Raw genomic sequence first — 18,648 nt, forward strand, 5'->3', positions numbered from 1 at the left:
GGCAACCGCATCTTGCAGTCGGTCTTGAATGGCCTCGATACTCGACGGTCCGTCTATGGCATTATGTACGCAACAAATTGTTAAATTGGATTAGGCAAAACGTAGCAAGTGATATATATTAAAAGAAGAAGATAGATATCTCTTGTCAGGTGAGTGGTGACATTTGTCAGACAAAATTTCAAAGTACAAACTTCAATCAGTTGTCACTTGTCTGATGTCTCTTGTCAACACTAAACTGACCAAACTCAATATTTTAAAATAAATTTGTTAAATCTTTGTAATATTATTATTAAACCGCTTTATAAACGCGAAAAATACAACTAAATATCATACAATAATGCTTTGTACCTAATGTATTAGCGAACGTTAGTGGTGTTACATTAAAAATATTGATTTGTTTCGTCGCTTCTCGCCGCAAATATGTCCAAGTGGTGAGTATTATATTAATAGAGCATTTTGGATGTGACTACGACAAACACCGTCGATATTTAATGATAATACTCTTATTTCATACTCCTATAATATGTTGCAGGCAATCTGAAAGAAGTATTCATGAGATGCTGAAAGATACGCCGCCTATTCGCGAGTCCAGCGACTCAATAACGTCAGGAACGGAGCCGAAGTTCCCCACGTCGCGGTCCATGCCGTTCCCGCCGGCGTATGGTAATTATCATATTATATCTAATTGAGTGATGAGTGATGACATGTCTCTCTTTTGAGTTATTGGCTGTCTCTAGCCAAGCATTTGATATGCATTATAGACTTAATGAGTAATTCTCTGAGGCCCCTCAAAATGTGGTCACAAACTGTTTACTACTACCCTATTAAGCACACAGCCTTAGGACCAAACACAGGTTATTCTTCATTTATTTAAGTATGTGATTTCAATAAAAAACATCTATAATTATTTATGGATTTTGTTTTTAATTGATAATTTTATGTTGAAATCGGGGGCAAAATCAGTCTTCTCCACGCGTCACACGATGTTCGAGCTTACGGAAAGATTTTGTATTCAATTCATTAGCATAGAGTGTAATACATCAAATTAATCTAGATTAACTGAACTACCTAATTACTAAATAAAATAATGTTATATCTTAAGTTAAAAAAGTCTCTGTCACACGATTTTGCTAGTTTCACGAGCGGGTAACAAAAGTGCACCTATCTTCCAAACCCAACAACTTATGGTTACACGATATAGCTGCACCAGCGCTCAGTGTCGTTCCTGCATCAGTACAGGGGAAACAAATGCTCATATCTTTAAAACAAACAAAATATAAGGTAAGATATTCCTTTTATATTATGAAGTGGCTGTAGTCAAGTAACTTTTGATAATCGATATGATACTCAGACTCAGAATATCAGGTCGAGCAAATCGATCCCTTGTATATATCGCACAAACTGAATCGGAGAAAATATTATGATCTTGTGTCGTAAATCTCCATATCAATTAGTTGAAAACCCCATAAATGACCTCCTAAATTACTTCATCTTCAAGAACTTCAATTAACATCACCTGAACCTCGAAAAAATCACAGCATTTCTTTAAGCAAAAAATTAAAGCTCCATGCTCTTTAGTATTGTTGATCTTAATAAAAACTGATTAATTAAATAATAATTTCTTTTATTTTTTAAAGAAAAAAAGATTTCAATCCATATTTTGTTGCCAGAAAATGCAATTGTAACTTTTGTGGAGTCTATCGCAACTTTCGTGGGGATTGAAATTTCAAATTACGATTATATTCGTAGATTATCTCAGTAGTTTATGGACCGATTTACATGTCTTTTAAAAATCGTACTTATTATCTTTACAGCGCCTTAAAGGCATTTGCATTTATTAAAAGATAACTCTAAAATAAAAATAAAAATCCCACAAAAGTTACGCGGAGAATCATTTTTGAAGAATCACTCATAACATTACACGATTTTGACGCTTATAATATACACCGATATAAGGCTTTCTCCTAGGCCGGTATAAATAGTCAGTACTATGCATCTCGGTCTCAAGACACGGTTCAGGCTCTGTGATTGGTTGGCTGTCAAAATTTGGACCAATCATAGAGCCGAATCGCGTCTTGAGACCGAGATTCATCTTGAGTACTGACTATTTATACCGGCCCTAGTCTATAGTAGGTATCTCAATGCATCCCTTTCAAATCAATCTAATGCCGCGGCCGCATATGCGTAGTGCTTCGCGCTAAAACCGACAGTATTGGACGATCTGCGTTTATCGTCCAATAGTACCGTATCGTCTCATAGGCCATAGCACGAAGCTTCGGACGATAGACGCAAGTGCGGCCGGGCCGTAAGAAAAAAGGGATGACACTACGATGTTGCCACTTTTTAATTTCTTCACTTTTTTACAGACTATAACAATATCGATTCATTCGACTAAAGCAGTTATTGCAATCGTTATTTCAATTTTTATAATTAATATTACTTGCTTGAATAACAATTTCCGAATGATAATATTATTTATTGATATCATGCATTAGCTTTTCTATGGCCGGTATAAATAGTCTTCTTCTTCTTCTTTTATTTACGGAAAACCATCGCTTTTTGCGACATTCTGCCAGTGCCAAGTATTGAAATAAAAAAATTTCGAAATGATCATGAAACAATTTTAAATGTTGGTATTTGTGACCTGAAAAGAGAAATATTGTTAGTTATTTATGGCAGGTTAAACATTTAAGGTTGGTTTATAACAATATAATAAGGAATACAAATAAGTGGGTTTAGGGTTATCATAGGAAAGGATTAAGTATTATGTTTAATCTTATTTAGGTTTATAAATTTAGATAAGAGGAATAACAATTTGTAATTATCAAAATTATAAAGAAGGGACCTGAAATCAATAGGTAAAGGAATGTTGAGGTTTGGAAGATGATCATAAATAAGCAAAGAAGGAGAATTCAGAGGGCAGGTGAAAAATATGTGCTCAAGGGTTCCTTCATCTAATCCACACTCACAAAGTGAGGAATCTTTTACTCTAATTTTGTTAAGAAACTTAGGAGTGCAGCAATGACCTAAACGGATTCTACGTAAAGAGGAAACAACATTTTTTTTTAATTTTTTATATTTCCAAAACCAGGGCTTATGTCTTATTAAATGTTGTATTGATGCATAAGATTTTCCTTTGATTTTCCCTGTTGATTTCCAGATTGGTATAAATAGTCAGTACTTGGTCCAAATTTTGACAGGCAACCAATCACAGAGCCTGAACCGTGTCTTGAGACCGAGATGCATCTTGAGTACTGACTATTTATACCGGCCTATATTATGTTAATTAACAGTAAAATTAAGCTAATCCATTACACCTAATCGATTCAGTGCTGCTATTAGACCTAAAATCGATTTTTTTCATAGACTCCGATTTATCGATCTCATCCCCGACATCTGTCATAGCGTAATATCAACAACAATGTGACATATTTTGTGAAAGTGTTTTATTTTTCGGATTAATTTCACAAAAATATATAAATAAGCTTGTTTCTATTTATAAATAAGGCAGTACTTTTTTATATTTTGTGAACTTTTTCTGCGTATATATTGATTGTGCAGAAATTCGAGTCGTTTTGTCTACTGCTACGAATAATAAAAACTAGTTTTTGTTATTCGTAGGTCTACTCCAATGTTTATGGATAACAGTTATCCATAAACATTGGAGTAGACAAAACGACTCGAATTTCTGCACAATCAATCTCCTACTCATAACTAAGGTAAGCAGACCTATTTTATTTTCTGAATAAGCATATAAAAGTCTAAGAATGCACCTTCTATGTATTTCCTGACAAATGAAATATTTTAAACTAGCACCTGAAAACAGAAAAAATATTTAAGGCTTAAAATACTTAAGTCTTTGATTTCACAAGTAATCTTCTAGCAGTGAAACCATTTAGAGTATAGCTGTTACTTCTGTGAATATATTATTACAAACACTATTTAATTATTTGTTTTATTACAGCCGACTTCAGATTCTGTGGTCTGTTCAGTGTTTAACACTGCTTCAAAACTTATATACTACAAGAACACATACTGTAATGCTAAATACTCACATATGATTTTGCTTAATAGTTTTAGTCCAAATCGAGTAATAATAATTACTGTGTGAACCGCAAAACTGACAGCTCGAAGGCTTTCATCGAGTCGGCTTGATGGAATGAAATCTATCGATTTAGAGTAAAACTATCAAGCAACATTGCTGAATGTGTGGATGAGAGCTAAGCTGCGGGTTTTGCTCGACGTTATTGCTCGATCGAGCAAAACTGTATGTTAGCATAAGATAAGATCGACATAAGAGAAACATTATAGCTAGACTAGTTCCGCTGCACTTGAAAAATAAGTACTTATTTTTGTTTTTATTAAATTATATCTTATTGATATTTTTAATCTCCAATATTTGATACTGCTGGTAGTGTTTTTATTAACTGATGACTGGTGTGTCCTAATAAAAATGGTTTCACAAATAATTTCATAAAATATTTTTATTTGTTGTCACTATTATTTGTAAGATTTAACATACTATAAATATATTATAAAATTATATATCACTTTTTAGATCTCAAGATTGGAAAGAGTTTGCCCTGCTTGCTGGAGGTCAGCTACAAGGAAGCAAGACTCCAATCGCCCGGGTCTGTCAAGGAATTTTGACAGATGCTGGATCAAATGATATACCTCAGCCGCCTCCTCTCCCTCAATCAAACTATACAAACCCAAAAACTATCTCTTCTGTGTACAACATCTAATCACTGTATATTTGTTAATTGTTTTGAAATGGACATTTACTGGTACCTTTATGTATGAGACTGGTTTTAGTGTCACATGGACCGTTGGTACGGATTGCTCCGGTTAGACCGATCTGTATGAAGCTTTAAGGAGGGTTTTAGAGTAATGCAAAAGAATCCGTACGGACCCGTCTGCATTACTCCTTTAAGCTTCATACAGGTCGGTCCGCTTGACACTAAAACCAGCCTAAGGGAACAGTTATTACTTAATTATAAATTAATATGTTATTTGTTCATATGTAATATGTTCTACCATGTTGTATGATTTAAATTATTTTCGCAGGAGTATGTTGAATGATTTAAATAAGTAGGTATTTTTCTTTTATGTAAATAAAAATTAATTTTATTTAAATTTTTGTGTGATCATGTTCACATTTTGCAGTACATAACATGTTCCATAATATTATGTACTTACTGCAAAATGTGAATTACTTACTGAATTATGTGTATTAATTAATACACTTTAATATTAGGCTTAATGTACATGTAATATTATGTTATTGATTAATTATTATTTATTATTGTTCTAATGCAATGTATTTTTTTTAGATTACGTAATTACCATACCAACGGCGCCGCTAACTGCAATGGAGAAACGGGAAAGGAAACGTCTGGCAGAAATTAAAAGAAGAACAAAAATTAAAAATAATACAGAATTACACAATAAGGACAAAGAAAAAGCAAGAGAAAGGTATTATAGAAGAAAAGCAGAAGGAATTATCATACCAGTTAGTGAAATGAGTGCTCAAAATAAATTGGCCGTGAGAGAGCAAAACCGCTTGAAAAGCAGACGATTTCGGCAAAGAAAGAAAGAGCGAGAGAACCGTGCCCTTAAAGAAGACAATATGATATTGTGCCCTGACTCTCCGAATTTTGTTGAAGACCCCCTATGTCCTAATTCCTAAATCACCTGTACCACAGAATACATATTAGTAACAACAGAAGATCCACTCCAAAAACCCGCATAAATAATAAACGACTCATGCTACGATACTATAAAGTTCAAATTCCGAACGCACAGTGCCAAGTGCCTACGATTATATTCACCTAGAAGTGCGCTCATACTAATTATTTCATTGGCCTTTTTTTATTATTCATTTTTATCAGATTTATAACGAATCAGTATCATGTATTAAATTCCTCTATGATAAGTATACAGTAGATATGCGACGAAAAAATCTTACACGTGCGTCGTCGTTCGCTTGGGAGTCCCTCGTGATTTGCCCCCCAAGCACAATAGATATAATATATTAGTAGTACCAACAAAATTCCCACTCTCGAAACAAACTAAATAATTAGTGCAAGTTTTCTCTGAAACGATTGCTATTGTTATGTTGATTATAATATTGATTTATTGATTATTATTAAAGATGCTTACTAAAATGTTGTGATTTATTAATTTACATTCTACTTTTATCTAATTCACGAATAGAAATAGTTAAAAATCATAGGGTATATTAGTATATTAAAATGCTAATAATCCCTATGATTTTGGACTTTTTAAAATTAAGAACTGTGAGACGGAATAAGTATACAGTATTAATAATTAATAATAATTATGTATATTACTATTATTACACATTACTTGCTAGTAGCTACAGTAGTAAGCCATTATTAACTTTGTAATAATATTGTTAAATTTTTATTTAATTTACCAGGGCTAAAGTTATTGTACTTTAAGTTTGTTGATCTCAATAAAAACTGACTTATAAAATAATAATTTCTTTTATTTTTAAATAAAAAAAGAAATTCCATCGATATTTTGTTCCTAGAAAATGCGATCGTAACTTTCGTGGAGTCTGTCGCAACTTTCGTGGAGACGGAAATTTCAAATTAGATTATCTCAGTTCTTGATGCACCGATTTATACGTCCTAAAGATCGTGCTTATCATCTTTACAGCGCCTTATATGTATAATGTATATGCATTTGTTTAAAGATAAGTCCAAAAAAATACCCACGAAAGTTACACGGAGAATCATTTTTGAACAACTACTCAAATAATACACAGGAGTAATGTCATAGGTAAATTAATTCATGAAGACCTAAGCGACCGCATCCGGCCGCGATAACAATAGATAAGCTATTATGTCTCGTTATTCCACGATCGATGGGTTGTTACAATCTACGAACAATAAAAACTAAGGAAAAGTAACTCCGTCAAAAAACATGCTCCAAAATACTTGTCAAAAAAGTGTACATTAGGTACACTTTTCAATACATTTGCAATATTTAGGTGACCTTGAGCGGTACTAGGCTGACGTTACATGACAGATCAAAAGGAACCAAATTTAAAACGGTAATAGTATGGGAGTTACGATTCCTTAGTTTTTATCATAGACATAATATATACAGCATTATAGGTTTATGGTTTTTATTATTCGTAGGTTACAATGGTACATTACAGTTGTAGTTGGAAGCCCATTTAAAGTTTTATTTTATCAACTCAAAATAAAGGCTGTGTTCCTTGCAAAAAGGCTGGATACTTAATATCCAGCCTTTTTGCAAGGAACATAAATAAAATTGAATCATTAGTTTACAATTAGGTACCTACATAATTTTGTATGTATACATTTCAGCACCACCAGATGTGTCACAGAATGCCGCAGCTGGCTCCAGCACCCTGTTGCGCGCTGGATCCACCAAGATAGAGTCCATCAAGAACTGGGGAGTATCCACATACAAGTGTACCAAGCAGCTGCTGTACGAGAAACTTGGCAAAAGCTCCAGAACAGTTGATACAGGCAAGATCTTTTGTATTGTCTTGCTTAAGCACTGATATGATATTGCATATGACTAATTGTTCCTTATGTTTTGTACCCAAACTTTTGAAAAACAAAAATCTAACTCCTGTGATGTTAATAAAAACATTATATTTTCAACATTTTCCCTAAGCCCGGGCTCGCACTAGCGGCCAGGCCCGGAGGCCGCAGCGGCCAGGTCGCGGCGGCCATCGAAAGTATATATGGTGTGGCCGCTGGTCGCGTTGCGGCCAGGTGCGCGTGGTCTATGGCGGTTCCATACAAATTCCCGTATCTCGTTGGCCGCGGCGGCCTGGCCGCTAGTGCGCGCCCAGGCTAAATCTCTATAACATTCTTGAATGTTAGATACTATTATACTAATGTGTTTAAGGTGACGCCGCGGTAAAGTAAAAACCGTGTTGAATATGTTTTAGATTGCTTGTTTTCTATGAAAGACCGGTCCGGCCTCTCATAGAAAACAAACAATGGAACAGCAAAAAATGAAAAGGGCGTAAGCGACAAAATGGTTTTTGTTGCGTAATTTAAAAACCATAAATACATTTCATAATATATAAGCTATGGGCAAATTAAAGTGTATGCTTGAACCAATCTATGTACAAATTTTGGAAGCTTAAATCACTCTCCCCTGTTGATGTTGGCAAAATAGGAATCCCTTTTTTACAGAGGTCTTTTTGATTGATTATTCTGTGTTATAAAAGTTGACCAATCGTGTTATCAGTTATGCTATGGGTAATTCAAAGACAAAGACATAATGAATACTGACAATGAACTTTAATTTCTTAGCTTTAGTCATTGCTGAGAAAAATCGATATCCAAAACAAAAGAAAATCGTCGCGTCGCCTTAAACCACCCATTAACATTTTACAGAGTTAGAGGCACAGATTGAGATGCTCAGGGAGACCCAACGTAAATATACCGGAGTACTACGGCTGAGTTCTGCTCTAACAGCTCAGCTCACAGCCGCTGCGGCCACACAGCGAGCACTCGGTGAAGCATTCGCAGAGCTGGCTCAGAAGTCTCCGGAGTTGCAACACCAGTTTCTATATAATGCGGACACTCAGCGCTCGCTGACAAGAAATGGAGAGGTGTTGCTAGCTGCGCTGCACTTCTTCAATAATTCACTGAACACACTGACAAATAAAACAATGGAGGACACACTGCTTACTATAAGACAATATGAGGTATGTAACAACCTATTCTTATTTGCACATTAAAGTACGTAATCTTATAAATAATTAGTCATTTAAGTGGTGTTAAAGTTAATAATTGTTTTTAACACCTGACAAAAGCCATTGGTTGGACTGTTTTTGCCTGTGCAGTGTATGTATTGTATTTCCCAAATTAATTTTGATATTTAGTAGGGGCTAATTTTTGTGACATAAATTAGGTAGTATTGTTTTTTATTGGTTATGTAGTATTCATCAGCCTTAAAATAGCCATCTTATGTTTACATTGTATTTTATTAACTGATGATGATTACAGGCGGCGCGCGTGGAGTACGACGCATACCGATGCGAGCTGGAGGCTTGTGGAGGTAATCCCGAGCTGCTGCTGGCCAACATCGACCGCCACCGCCGCCACTACGAGCGCCTGCGAGACGACAGCGCCGTCAAACTGCGCCTGCTGCACGAGAACAGGGTGAGCGAGATAGACATAGTGTGCGACAAGGATGGAGCGTGCGTCACGAGAGACGACAGTGCCGTGAAACTGCGCCTGCTGCAAGAGAACAGGGCGAGGGAGACTGACTTAGTGTGTGACAGGGATGGAGCGTGGGTCACGAGAGACGACAGCGCCGTGAAACTGCGTCTGCTGCACGAGAACAGGGTGAGCGAGACAGACATAGTGTGCGACTGGGATGGAGTGTGCGTCACGAGAGACGACAGCGCCGTCAAGCTGCGCCTGCTGCACGAGAACAGGGTGAGCGAGACAGACATAGTGTGCGACAGGGATGGAGCGTGCGTCACGAGAGACGACAGTGCCGTGAAACTGCGCCTGCTGCACGAGAACAGGGTGAGCGAGACAGACATAGTGTGCGACTGGGATAGAGTGTGCGTCACGAGAGACGACAGCGCCGTCAAACTGCGCCTGCTACACGAGAACAAGGTGAGCGAGACAGACATAGTGTGCGACAGGGACAGAGCGTACGTCACGAGAGACGACAGTGCAAGTGTCGTGAAACTGCACCTGCTGCACGAGAACAGGGTGAGCGAGACAGACATAGTGTGCGAAAGGGATGGAGCGTGCGTCACGACTCACGAGAGACGACAGTGTAAAGGACGTAAAACTGCGCCTGCTGCACGAGAACAGGTTGAGCGAGACTGACATAGAGTGCGACAGGGACAGAGCGTACATCACGAGAGACGACAGTGCAAGTCTTGTGAAACTGCACCTGCTGCACGAGAACAGGGTGAGCGAGACAGACATAGTGTGCGACTGGGATAGAGTGTGCGTCACGAGAGACGACAGCGCCTTCAAGCTGCGCCTGCTGCATGAGAACAGGGTGAGCGAGACAGACATAGTGTGCGACAGGGACAGAGCGTACGTCACGAGAGACGACAGTGCCTTCAAGCTGCGCCTGCTGCATGAGAACAGGGTGAGCGAGACAGACATAATGTGCGACAGGGACAGAGCGTACGTCACGAGAGACGACAGTGCCTTCAAGCTGCGCCTGCTGCATGAGAACAGGGTGAGTGAGACAGACATAGTGTGCGACAGGGACAGAGCGTACGTCACGAAAGACGACAGTGCAAGTGCCGTGAAACTGCACCTGCTGCACGAGAACAGGGTGAGCGAGACTGACATAGTGTGCGACAGGGATGGAGCGTGCGTCACGAGAGACGACAGTGCCGTGAAACTGCGCCTGCTGAACGAGAGCGACATATTGTGCCACGAGCGCCACCAAGATAACACGAATGCCTGTGTGACAGAGATGGAGTTGGGATAAATTTACTATGAATGTGTGGCCGCATGGACATTTTAGTTTGTCTTTTTTGGTACAATAAAAATGTTGTTTAAATTAAGATAACAGCCTTAATGCATTCAGACTTCAGAGTAATTTTACCTTGGAGACTCTAGTGGTCGTACTGTACAGTGTACTTAATACTCACGCCCTCCTTCTCCCAGGTGAAGGTGATGAATAAGCAGCTGTTGCTGTTCCACAACGCGGTGTCGGCGTACTTCAGCGGGAACAACGTGGCGCTGGAGGCGGCGGTGAAGCACTTCAGCGTGCCCGCGCCCACCACTGCCCCCACTACCACCACCGCCCCCGCGACCGCCCCCATCCCAGCCCCCGCCGTACCGCACCCGCCCACCGCGTAGGTAGGACTTGACTCATCAAAACTGTCGCCCGATTCGAAAGTTCCAAATTTAAAAAGCTGAAACGTCAATATTTTGACGTTTTAACTTTTTGAATTAGTGTTAAAAAATTTAGGCGCTGCATAAGCGAGTGGAAAATGCGTAATTCGTATGAACAAGATGATATTGACAAAAAACTAATCGGTGACCAAGATATTATAACCAATCAATCCCCTGATGGCTAGTGAGAGGATTACTCCATTGCAGCAATAAAAAGTTATGCACTCTTTTAATATCTTGCCAAAGAGCACATCTTGCCATAGCATAATGTTTTGCCTAAAAAATATTATCACAATAATTATTGATGAATTTAAAATAATATATTGTAATTTAAAAATGATAGATCATGCAAAATTTCTTGTTGGAAGCTGTTTAAAATTAATTTTCAACATCAGTAACGTAAATGCATTGTCATTGTAATATAATGTCATTAACTAATATTTTAATAGTAATAAAAATATTAACAATTCAGCACATATAAATAACTAGTAAAATACCATTAAATCATTATAATATCTTAAAATGATATCATACAATAATAAAATATGTACTTACTTAAATGAGTAACACAAATGTTTGATGTAAAAAATCTATTGTCTTTAAGACGTTAATATTGTAGGTAAGAGTTAGCACTGTGTAAAATAAATTGAGTTGCCATTTTTGACTTTGCTAAAACAGAAATACACGCACATAATATAGAAGACCCCACAAAAATTTAACTATTTAATATACCAGTAGGTACTAATTAATATTTATTTAAACCTATATTTAACATTCCTAGTAATTATTTATTTAATATTATTGTAATTAAATTATGTACTTATATTAATTCTTTATAGTCTGTTGTGACCAAGACGCCACTTTTAATTTTTGAGATAATTTTGCTGATGTTCTTGTCTAATACTAGAATGAAATGCTAGAGTATTAGACTAAGAGTGAATCACTCTCTTAAAAAAATACAGCGCTGAGCGCGGTCAAGTGTCCAATGGCGTCTCGGTGTGTGTGTGACCGATCCTTATTAGGCGCATCGCAGACGACAGACTATCCGTGACGCACTTTTTAGTCCGTGGAAATAGAAACGCACACGACGCGCAGTGCGGACGTGTGCGTTACTGCATATAATTGCATACGTTCTATTTCCACGGACTAAAAAGTGCGTCACGGATAGTCTGTCGTCTGCGCTGCGCCTTAAGGTGAATATTTTTATGAGTGTTGCTATTGCTGTTTCCATGCTCTTCTAGTCAATAACTTGTGTTAGATCTGGCTTTACCTAGCTTTCGCGAATAAGGCTGATAATAATTATTATGACTTAATATAGTGTATATTTATTTGATATGAATTATTTAGTATTTACTAAAGTTTGGTCGCCTTATAGAGGGAAATTTGGCCGTTGACCTAAAGTTGCTTGTTGTTTTTCGCACGAAAAACTATATCTGGTCCACATAACGTGTACGGTCAATAAACGAATTTCTTTCTATTCTGTGACTGGACTATACCAAAGTGTTAAAATAAACAAAGTTTTCAATATATTATAAGATTAGTATTATTAGTATAATTTCTCCTTATATCCATTGTACAAAATATATAAAGTACTTATATTGTAGTTGATGTAGCTCAAATTATTATTTTGAAAATATTATTTATGATGCACCTTGCACTTTTTATTATGTAGTATGAATATTTTGTAATTTCATTGTATTAGATATAATTTTTTATTACCTACTAGATGTCGCCCGCAACTTCGTTGCGCCAAAACTCGTTTATCGCGCGGGAATCGTGCATTTTTCTGGGACAAAAAGTATGCTATGTCCTTTCCCGGGACTCAAAGTATCTCCATGCCAAATTTCAGCCAAATCGGTTCAGCGGTTTGGGCGTGAAGAGGTAACAGACAGACAGACGGACAGACAGACAGACACACTTTCGCATTTATAATATTAGTATGGATATTCAATATTCGTCAGAATATTTAAATCATTAAATGGGTTTCCTAAGCTAATGTAAAACTTTCTCAAACTAAAGGCACTGAACTTAAAAACGGACAGAAATATAAAAGAGAATCTCTATAAACGAGAATGAAACATCAAACTTAGGTATTAGCTGTAATAAAAATTCTTATATCAATCATTTAAATACCTATATATTGTAAAGCGCAAAATATTTAAGACGAAATAAATACTATTAATTTTGAAAACCCACTTAGCTAGTCTAATATTATATTATCGTTTAGTTTTTGATTTTATGAATAAGCCCCCTTACTAATAAAATATTTACACAGTGAATAAGTTACAATATAACTATTTAACTAGAGACCTAGTCTCTCTGGCATATTGGAAAATTCTCATGACAGATAAAGATAGCACACCTTGAATAGTTAAACTCTGCATCAATAAGGTTGTGTTGCACCAGAGGGGTGGTTAAAGTTAAGGTTAAAGTTATGTTATAGTTAAGGCTAAATTTAACTTTAACTTTGACCGGAGAATTGACAGATGACAGCTGGTCCAACAAGGTTATAAATGCATGTGGGCGGGGGCGCTGCTGGTGAAAGAGAACTGTCAAAAATGGCGTTTTTGTATGATGACAACGTTAGTTCCTTTTTTCGCCATGTGCATTTAAAACCTTGTCGAGCTCTATGGTTATGGTTAAATATAGCGTCTTGATGGCGTCCATTTTTAACTTTAACCAAAGATTTGACATTTTGCATTGTAGTTAAAGTTACAGTTATAGTTAGTTGGTGCAACCCAACAAGTGTGTGAGGCAGTGAGTCTCAATTTATACCGGCGCGGAATCAGGAATTGAATGAAAGACTTTTTGCAACCAAACTGTTCATACCACTATGAACTTTATGTCAATAGTATAATACACAAATGAAATACGAGCCAAAAAATTGGACGCGCGTCTTTCATTCCGTTCCATTCCACAGCAGTGTAAATTTAGCCTTATAGGGTAAATGTTAAATCATGTAAAACCAATAATAATGTTAAGAGCACATTTTAAAAAGAATTAAATAACCATAATTAGCATACAATATTTTAATGTTAGCCTAATTTTAGTAAATTTTATTCCAATGACAAAACTTATAAATTTCAGGTGTAGTAAGTATCACTTAATTTATATTTAGAACTTTTACAACTTACTGTCGCAATTAAAAAATACATGACAAAATGTAAGTAATTTATACAAACAATGTACTTTTTGTTTTTTGTACTTTAGTACCTATTTATTATCCAGTCAGTCTTCAGTATTGTTATTAAATTGTAATCTCATAATATAAACCAAAGCCTAAAATTTAGTTATTTATAAAAATGTACTATTTAATGTTAATACATGGAATGTGATTTTTTGCATGACTTGTTTTCCCTAGAGCTGGTACACACTGGATAACGACAAGGGTCTTAACCACGTATTAACAGAACTGGATTTCTATTAAAGCAAGGATGTGGTTTTCTTTCGTAAGATAACATACCATCAAGGAAATTGATTCCTAGGCAGTTGACAGACCAACGTCATTTGGTCGAATCATGTCAATTCAATGTTATGGAGGCACTTCCCATGGCTATTTGTATTTGCTATTGGCTATTTGTTGCATTTGGCAAAATTATTGACGAATACACAAACAAGCAAATAAAGGCAAATACGGCCTTCCACACATGGACGTCAAATACCAAACTTTTACTTGATTTTCTTTACTTGCCTATTTGACTTTTTTGATGTGAGTCAAAAACCGACCAAGGTGTATTTGGTATTGGTCATATTTGTCAAATAGGCAAATAAGGCCAATATTTGTCAAACATACCGTCTACACATGGTGATTGTTTGGTGAATACATCAAATACGCAAATACAAATAGCCATGTGAAGTGCCTCCATAATATGATCTGTCGGTCGGTAATGCGACCAAACTACGTAGGTCCCCCATGTGCCTAGGAATCAACTTCTCTGATAGTACATTAGAAAACCCCTAGTGTGTACATACTCTTAGCTATAAGTGTGTGTTGTATGATAAATGTAAAATAAACAATGCTTTATAAATATGTTCCTTTATTTATCACAGTCTGGGCTCCCGTGTGCATCCTTTTCCTTATTTTAATACTGAGTGTATGTACATGATATTGTACATTAGAGTATGGTCAAAGTTTAAGCTTTTAAAACTTCCTTTTCTGTATTATCCTTGCATATTTCTTCTGTCTCAGCATTAAATTTTTCCTGAAAAATTGATTACATTGAAATATAAATTTGCTAGTACAAAAGACAGTCTCAAATACAACTTTTACAAAAATTCTATGACCGACATAATATTATGTTAGAGCTAGTTTAGACACATCATTGCTTGAATTAATTGTAAAATAACACTTATGATAAAATGTGTGTCGTTAATATGAGATCTGGGATAAATTATTATTCTTGAATGGCCAGTCTTGCTAATAAGAACTTTATACAAAATTTAAACATGTTTAGGTTAATTTGCTACTTACCAAGTCATATATAACTTTAACAACCAGTGAACAGCTGGGGCATGTTGCTACCTCCTCACCGGCTGCTAATTCTTCCTGGAATTATAGTTTTTTGCTATTAGATCAAAAAATGCTAACCAATAGTGAAGTGAGTTTTTACAAGTCTAAAGTATACCTATACATAATATAATTATTATGTATTTGAAGTTTGAACTATCGGAATGTACAAAAAAGGCGGTATTTTGGCCATCCTAACCTTGCTTATCTGGAACCTGTCCCCACATGGACACGGATAGTAATACATTTCCTCGTCTTCGTCATATTCAAAGTCCTCGATTTCAATCTCGTCGTGAAATATGGTCATTTTAGCTTACGTTAATTATAAAATACACTTTAAAAACGTCATAAAAACTGTTCATGTTTCAGAAAATTAAAGGAATTTCCATTCAGGAAAATAATACGCATGAAAATGTGATCACAAATGACGTGTGTGTTCCAAAACCCGAAATAGTATCGAACACATTTCACCATAGATTTTATTCATGACATTTGATTGGCTACCGAGACTGTAGATGACATTACCAGCATCCTATTTATAGTTCTGGAACATAACATTAGACATTTGACACTACAAACTTTCAAATGTCAAAATGACAGCAATTCTTAGTCTTGCCATTACTTTTAGTGTGAAATTGTTTTTAGAAGGAAAATATCTAATTAATAATTTGTTTTGTTATCGATTCACGACTTTATTTTTAGTTTCTTCCACAATTTTACAATAAATGTTTGCTTAAAATAAAATTTCCAACACAACTCGTTTTTGGTCAAGTGCTGAACCAGTAGCTCAAATAATTATTTTAAATTATTATTATTGTTTTATATCAAATGGTAGAAAGTGTTATCCAGTAATATTGCAACACCAACACACACGTCACTTGTTTTATGTCATTTCATTTTTGTGAAGTGGGATGATCGTGTTGGTTTCGTGATTTTATTTTGTAAAGTGAATTTTATTAGTGCAGTGGTTTTTTAGTGGTAATTAATATAACGGAAAAGTATTTCCACATTTCACAATGTTCAGTTGGTTGAAAAAAGAGGGCGAAAAAACAGAGAGCATCGAAAATGTCATCGAGGGTCTCAAAAGAATTTACAGAACGAAACTTTTGCCGCTCGAGCTCCACTACCAGTTTCACGACTTCCACTCCCCGCAGCTGGAGGAGCCCGACTTCGACGCCAAGCCGATGATCCTGCTCGTCGGGCAGTACTCCACCGGCAAAACGACGTTCATCAAATATTTACTCGAGCGGGATTTCCCGGGCATCCGGATAGGGCCGGAGCCCACCACGGACAGGTTCATCGCGGTGATGCACGACGAGAAGGAGGGCATGATCCCCGGCAACGCGCTCGTCGTCGACCCCAAGAAGCAGTTCCGGCCGCTGAGCAAATTCGGCAACGCCTTCCTCAACAGATTCCAGTGCTCGACGGTGAACTCGCCCGTGCTGCGCGGCATCTCCATCGTGGACACGCCCGGCATCCTGTCCGGCGAGAAGCAGCGCGTGGACCGCGGGTACGATTTCACCGGCGTGCTGGAGTGGTTCGCCGAGCGCGTCGACCGCATCATCCTACTGTTCGACGCGCACAAGCTCGACATCTCCGACGAGTTCCGCCGCAGCATCGAGGCGCTGCGCGGCCATGACGACAAGATCCGCATCGTACTCAACAAGGCCGACATGATCGACCACCAGCAGCTCATGCGCGTGTACGGCGCGCTCATGTGGTCCCTGGGCAAGGTGCTGCAGACGCCCGAGGTGGCGCGCGTGTACATCGGCTCCTTCTGGGACCAGCCCCTCCGGTACGACGTGAACAGGCGCCTGTTCGAAGACGAGGAGCAGGATCTGTTCCGCGACATGCAGTCACTCCCCCGAAATGCGGCCCTCCGAAAACTGAACGACCTCATCAAGCGGGCGAGATTAGCTAAGGTCCACGCGTATATTGTGAGCGAACTGAGGAAAGAAATGCCCTCCATGTTCGGGAAGGACGGCAAGAAGAAGGAGCTGATCAAAAACTTAGGACAAGTGTACGACAGGATACAGAGGGAGATGAATATCTCTCCTGGAGACTTCCCCGACATCAAGAAGATGCAGGAAACGCTCGCCAACCACGACTTTACAAAGTTCCACCCTCTAAAACCCAAACTTTTAGAAGTTGTGGACAATATGCTGGCCACCGACATCGCAAAGCTGATGGATATGATCCCCCAGGAGGACATCAATGTCGTCACGGAGCCTCTCATCAAAGGTGAGTTGTATTTGCATGTTACACACTTATCAATCACACTGATAATATTTTATATTTGTGTACATTTAGGTGCGACTGTGGCTAATAATAATTTCAAGGAATGTCACCTTGAACTTTATTGAATTTATTTCAAGTGCAAAATGAAAATGAAATTGATGAGTTATATTTTTACCCTCTTACAAAAATATCAACACTGTGTATGTAACAGATGTTTTGGTTTTCGTCCTTGTGTGATTAGAAAAGTTGCTTGACAGACAAGAATTAAACATTGTATAATAATTAATTTAATATCATCTTGTATAATACACTTCTCAACAGAGGTTTACTCTTTATTAGTAACAGGGTTAATTCATCAAGCCCCATACGGTCACCGGTGACCGAGACACAATAGAAATTCTATTGTGTCTAGTTTTTCCATGATCGACGGGTTAATATTAAATATTAGCAGGTGCCTATTTGTTAAATGGAATCCTGGAATGGTATTTCATAATAATTTTAATAAATCTGATATTCCATGAAGTGTTTTTGAGGTGTTTCCGCTACCAATTACTAGTGATTCTTATGCCGTATATGAGTAATTATCACCTGACAAGGCTACAGTTATATCCTTAGTAACACTTATGTGTTGTAAGAGATAAGACCTAGATGGCTGTTATCAGCAGATATTGACCTGAATAAGTACTTGTTATCATTGTGATAATACTGACTTCAGTGGTTACTGGAAAATGAGTAAACTATGAAATAATGCCTATTTATGTATGTTCAAAATCTTAATTATAACATATTATTCAAGTCAAATTGTAACTTAAAATTCCGTAGAAGTATTGTCTATATTATAGATTGTTTTGGTTCAAAGTTCAAAAGAAATTAATTTACTTTTCTTAAAGAGCCCTCGAATTTAAGCAACATTTAAATCCACTAATAAGCTTCAGAAATTAAACAAGACTTTTTTTCTAGTGTGAGATTTATTAAACTAGATATTCTGTACTTAACACAAGCCAA

The 18,648-nt window shown here is 37.1% G+C and overlaps 3 protein-coding genes across 3 annotated transcripts in view; 2 read left to right on the plus strand and 1 right to left on the minus strand.

The window, feature by feature from the left end:
- The first annotated feature begins 245 nt into the window (after positions 1-245).
- LOC121736110 (arfaptin-2) lies at positions 246-11,178 on the plus strand. The gene is made up of 6 exons (XM_042127168.1): positions 246-431; positions 533-663; positions 7,362-7,526; positions 8,412-8,725; positions 9,027-9,182; positions 10,668-11,178. Exons 1-6 carry the CDS (start codon positions 421-423, stop codon positions 10,860-10,862), a joined length of 972 nt encoding a protein of 323 aa, XP_041983102.1. The 5' UTR covers positions 246-420; the 3' UTR covers positions 10,863-11,178.
- A 3,740-nt stretch (positions 11,179-14,918) lies between these two features.
- On the minus strand, positions 14,919-15,821 carry LOC121735735 (DPH3 homolog). Its single transcript, XM_042126649.1, has 3 exons — positions 15,605-15,821; positions 15,370-15,444; positions 14,919-15,100 (listed from the first exon to the last, which is right to left on the minus strand). The coding sequence occupies exons 1-3, from the start codon at positions 15,710-15,712 to the stop codon at positions 15,032-15,034; spliced, it is 252 nt and encodes an 83-aa protein (XP_041982583.1). The 5' UTR covers positions 15,713-15,821; the 3' UTR covers positions 14,919-15,031.
- A 461-nt stretch (positions 15,822-16,282) lies between these two features.
- Positions 16,283-18,648, plus strand: part of LOC121735732 (EH domain-containing protein 3) — a 43,191-nt gene continuing 40,825 nt past the window's right edge. The window contains exon 1 of the mRNA XM_042126646.1: positions 16,283-17,646. Coding sequence (XP_041982580.1) covers positions 16,422-17,646 — 1,225 coding nt within the window. The 5' untranslated portion in view covers positions 16,283-16,421. The remainder of the gene's footprint in view (positions 17,647-18,648) is intronic.

The sequence above is a fragment of the Aricia agestis genome, chromosome 18 (assembly GCF_905147365.1).
Source record: "Aricia agestis chromosome 18, ilAriAges1.1, whole genome shotgun sequence".
In the NCBI taxonomy this organism is placed as follows: domain Eukaryota; kingdom Metazoa; phylum Arthropoda; class Insecta; order Lepidoptera; family Lycaenidae; genus Aricia; species Aricia agestis.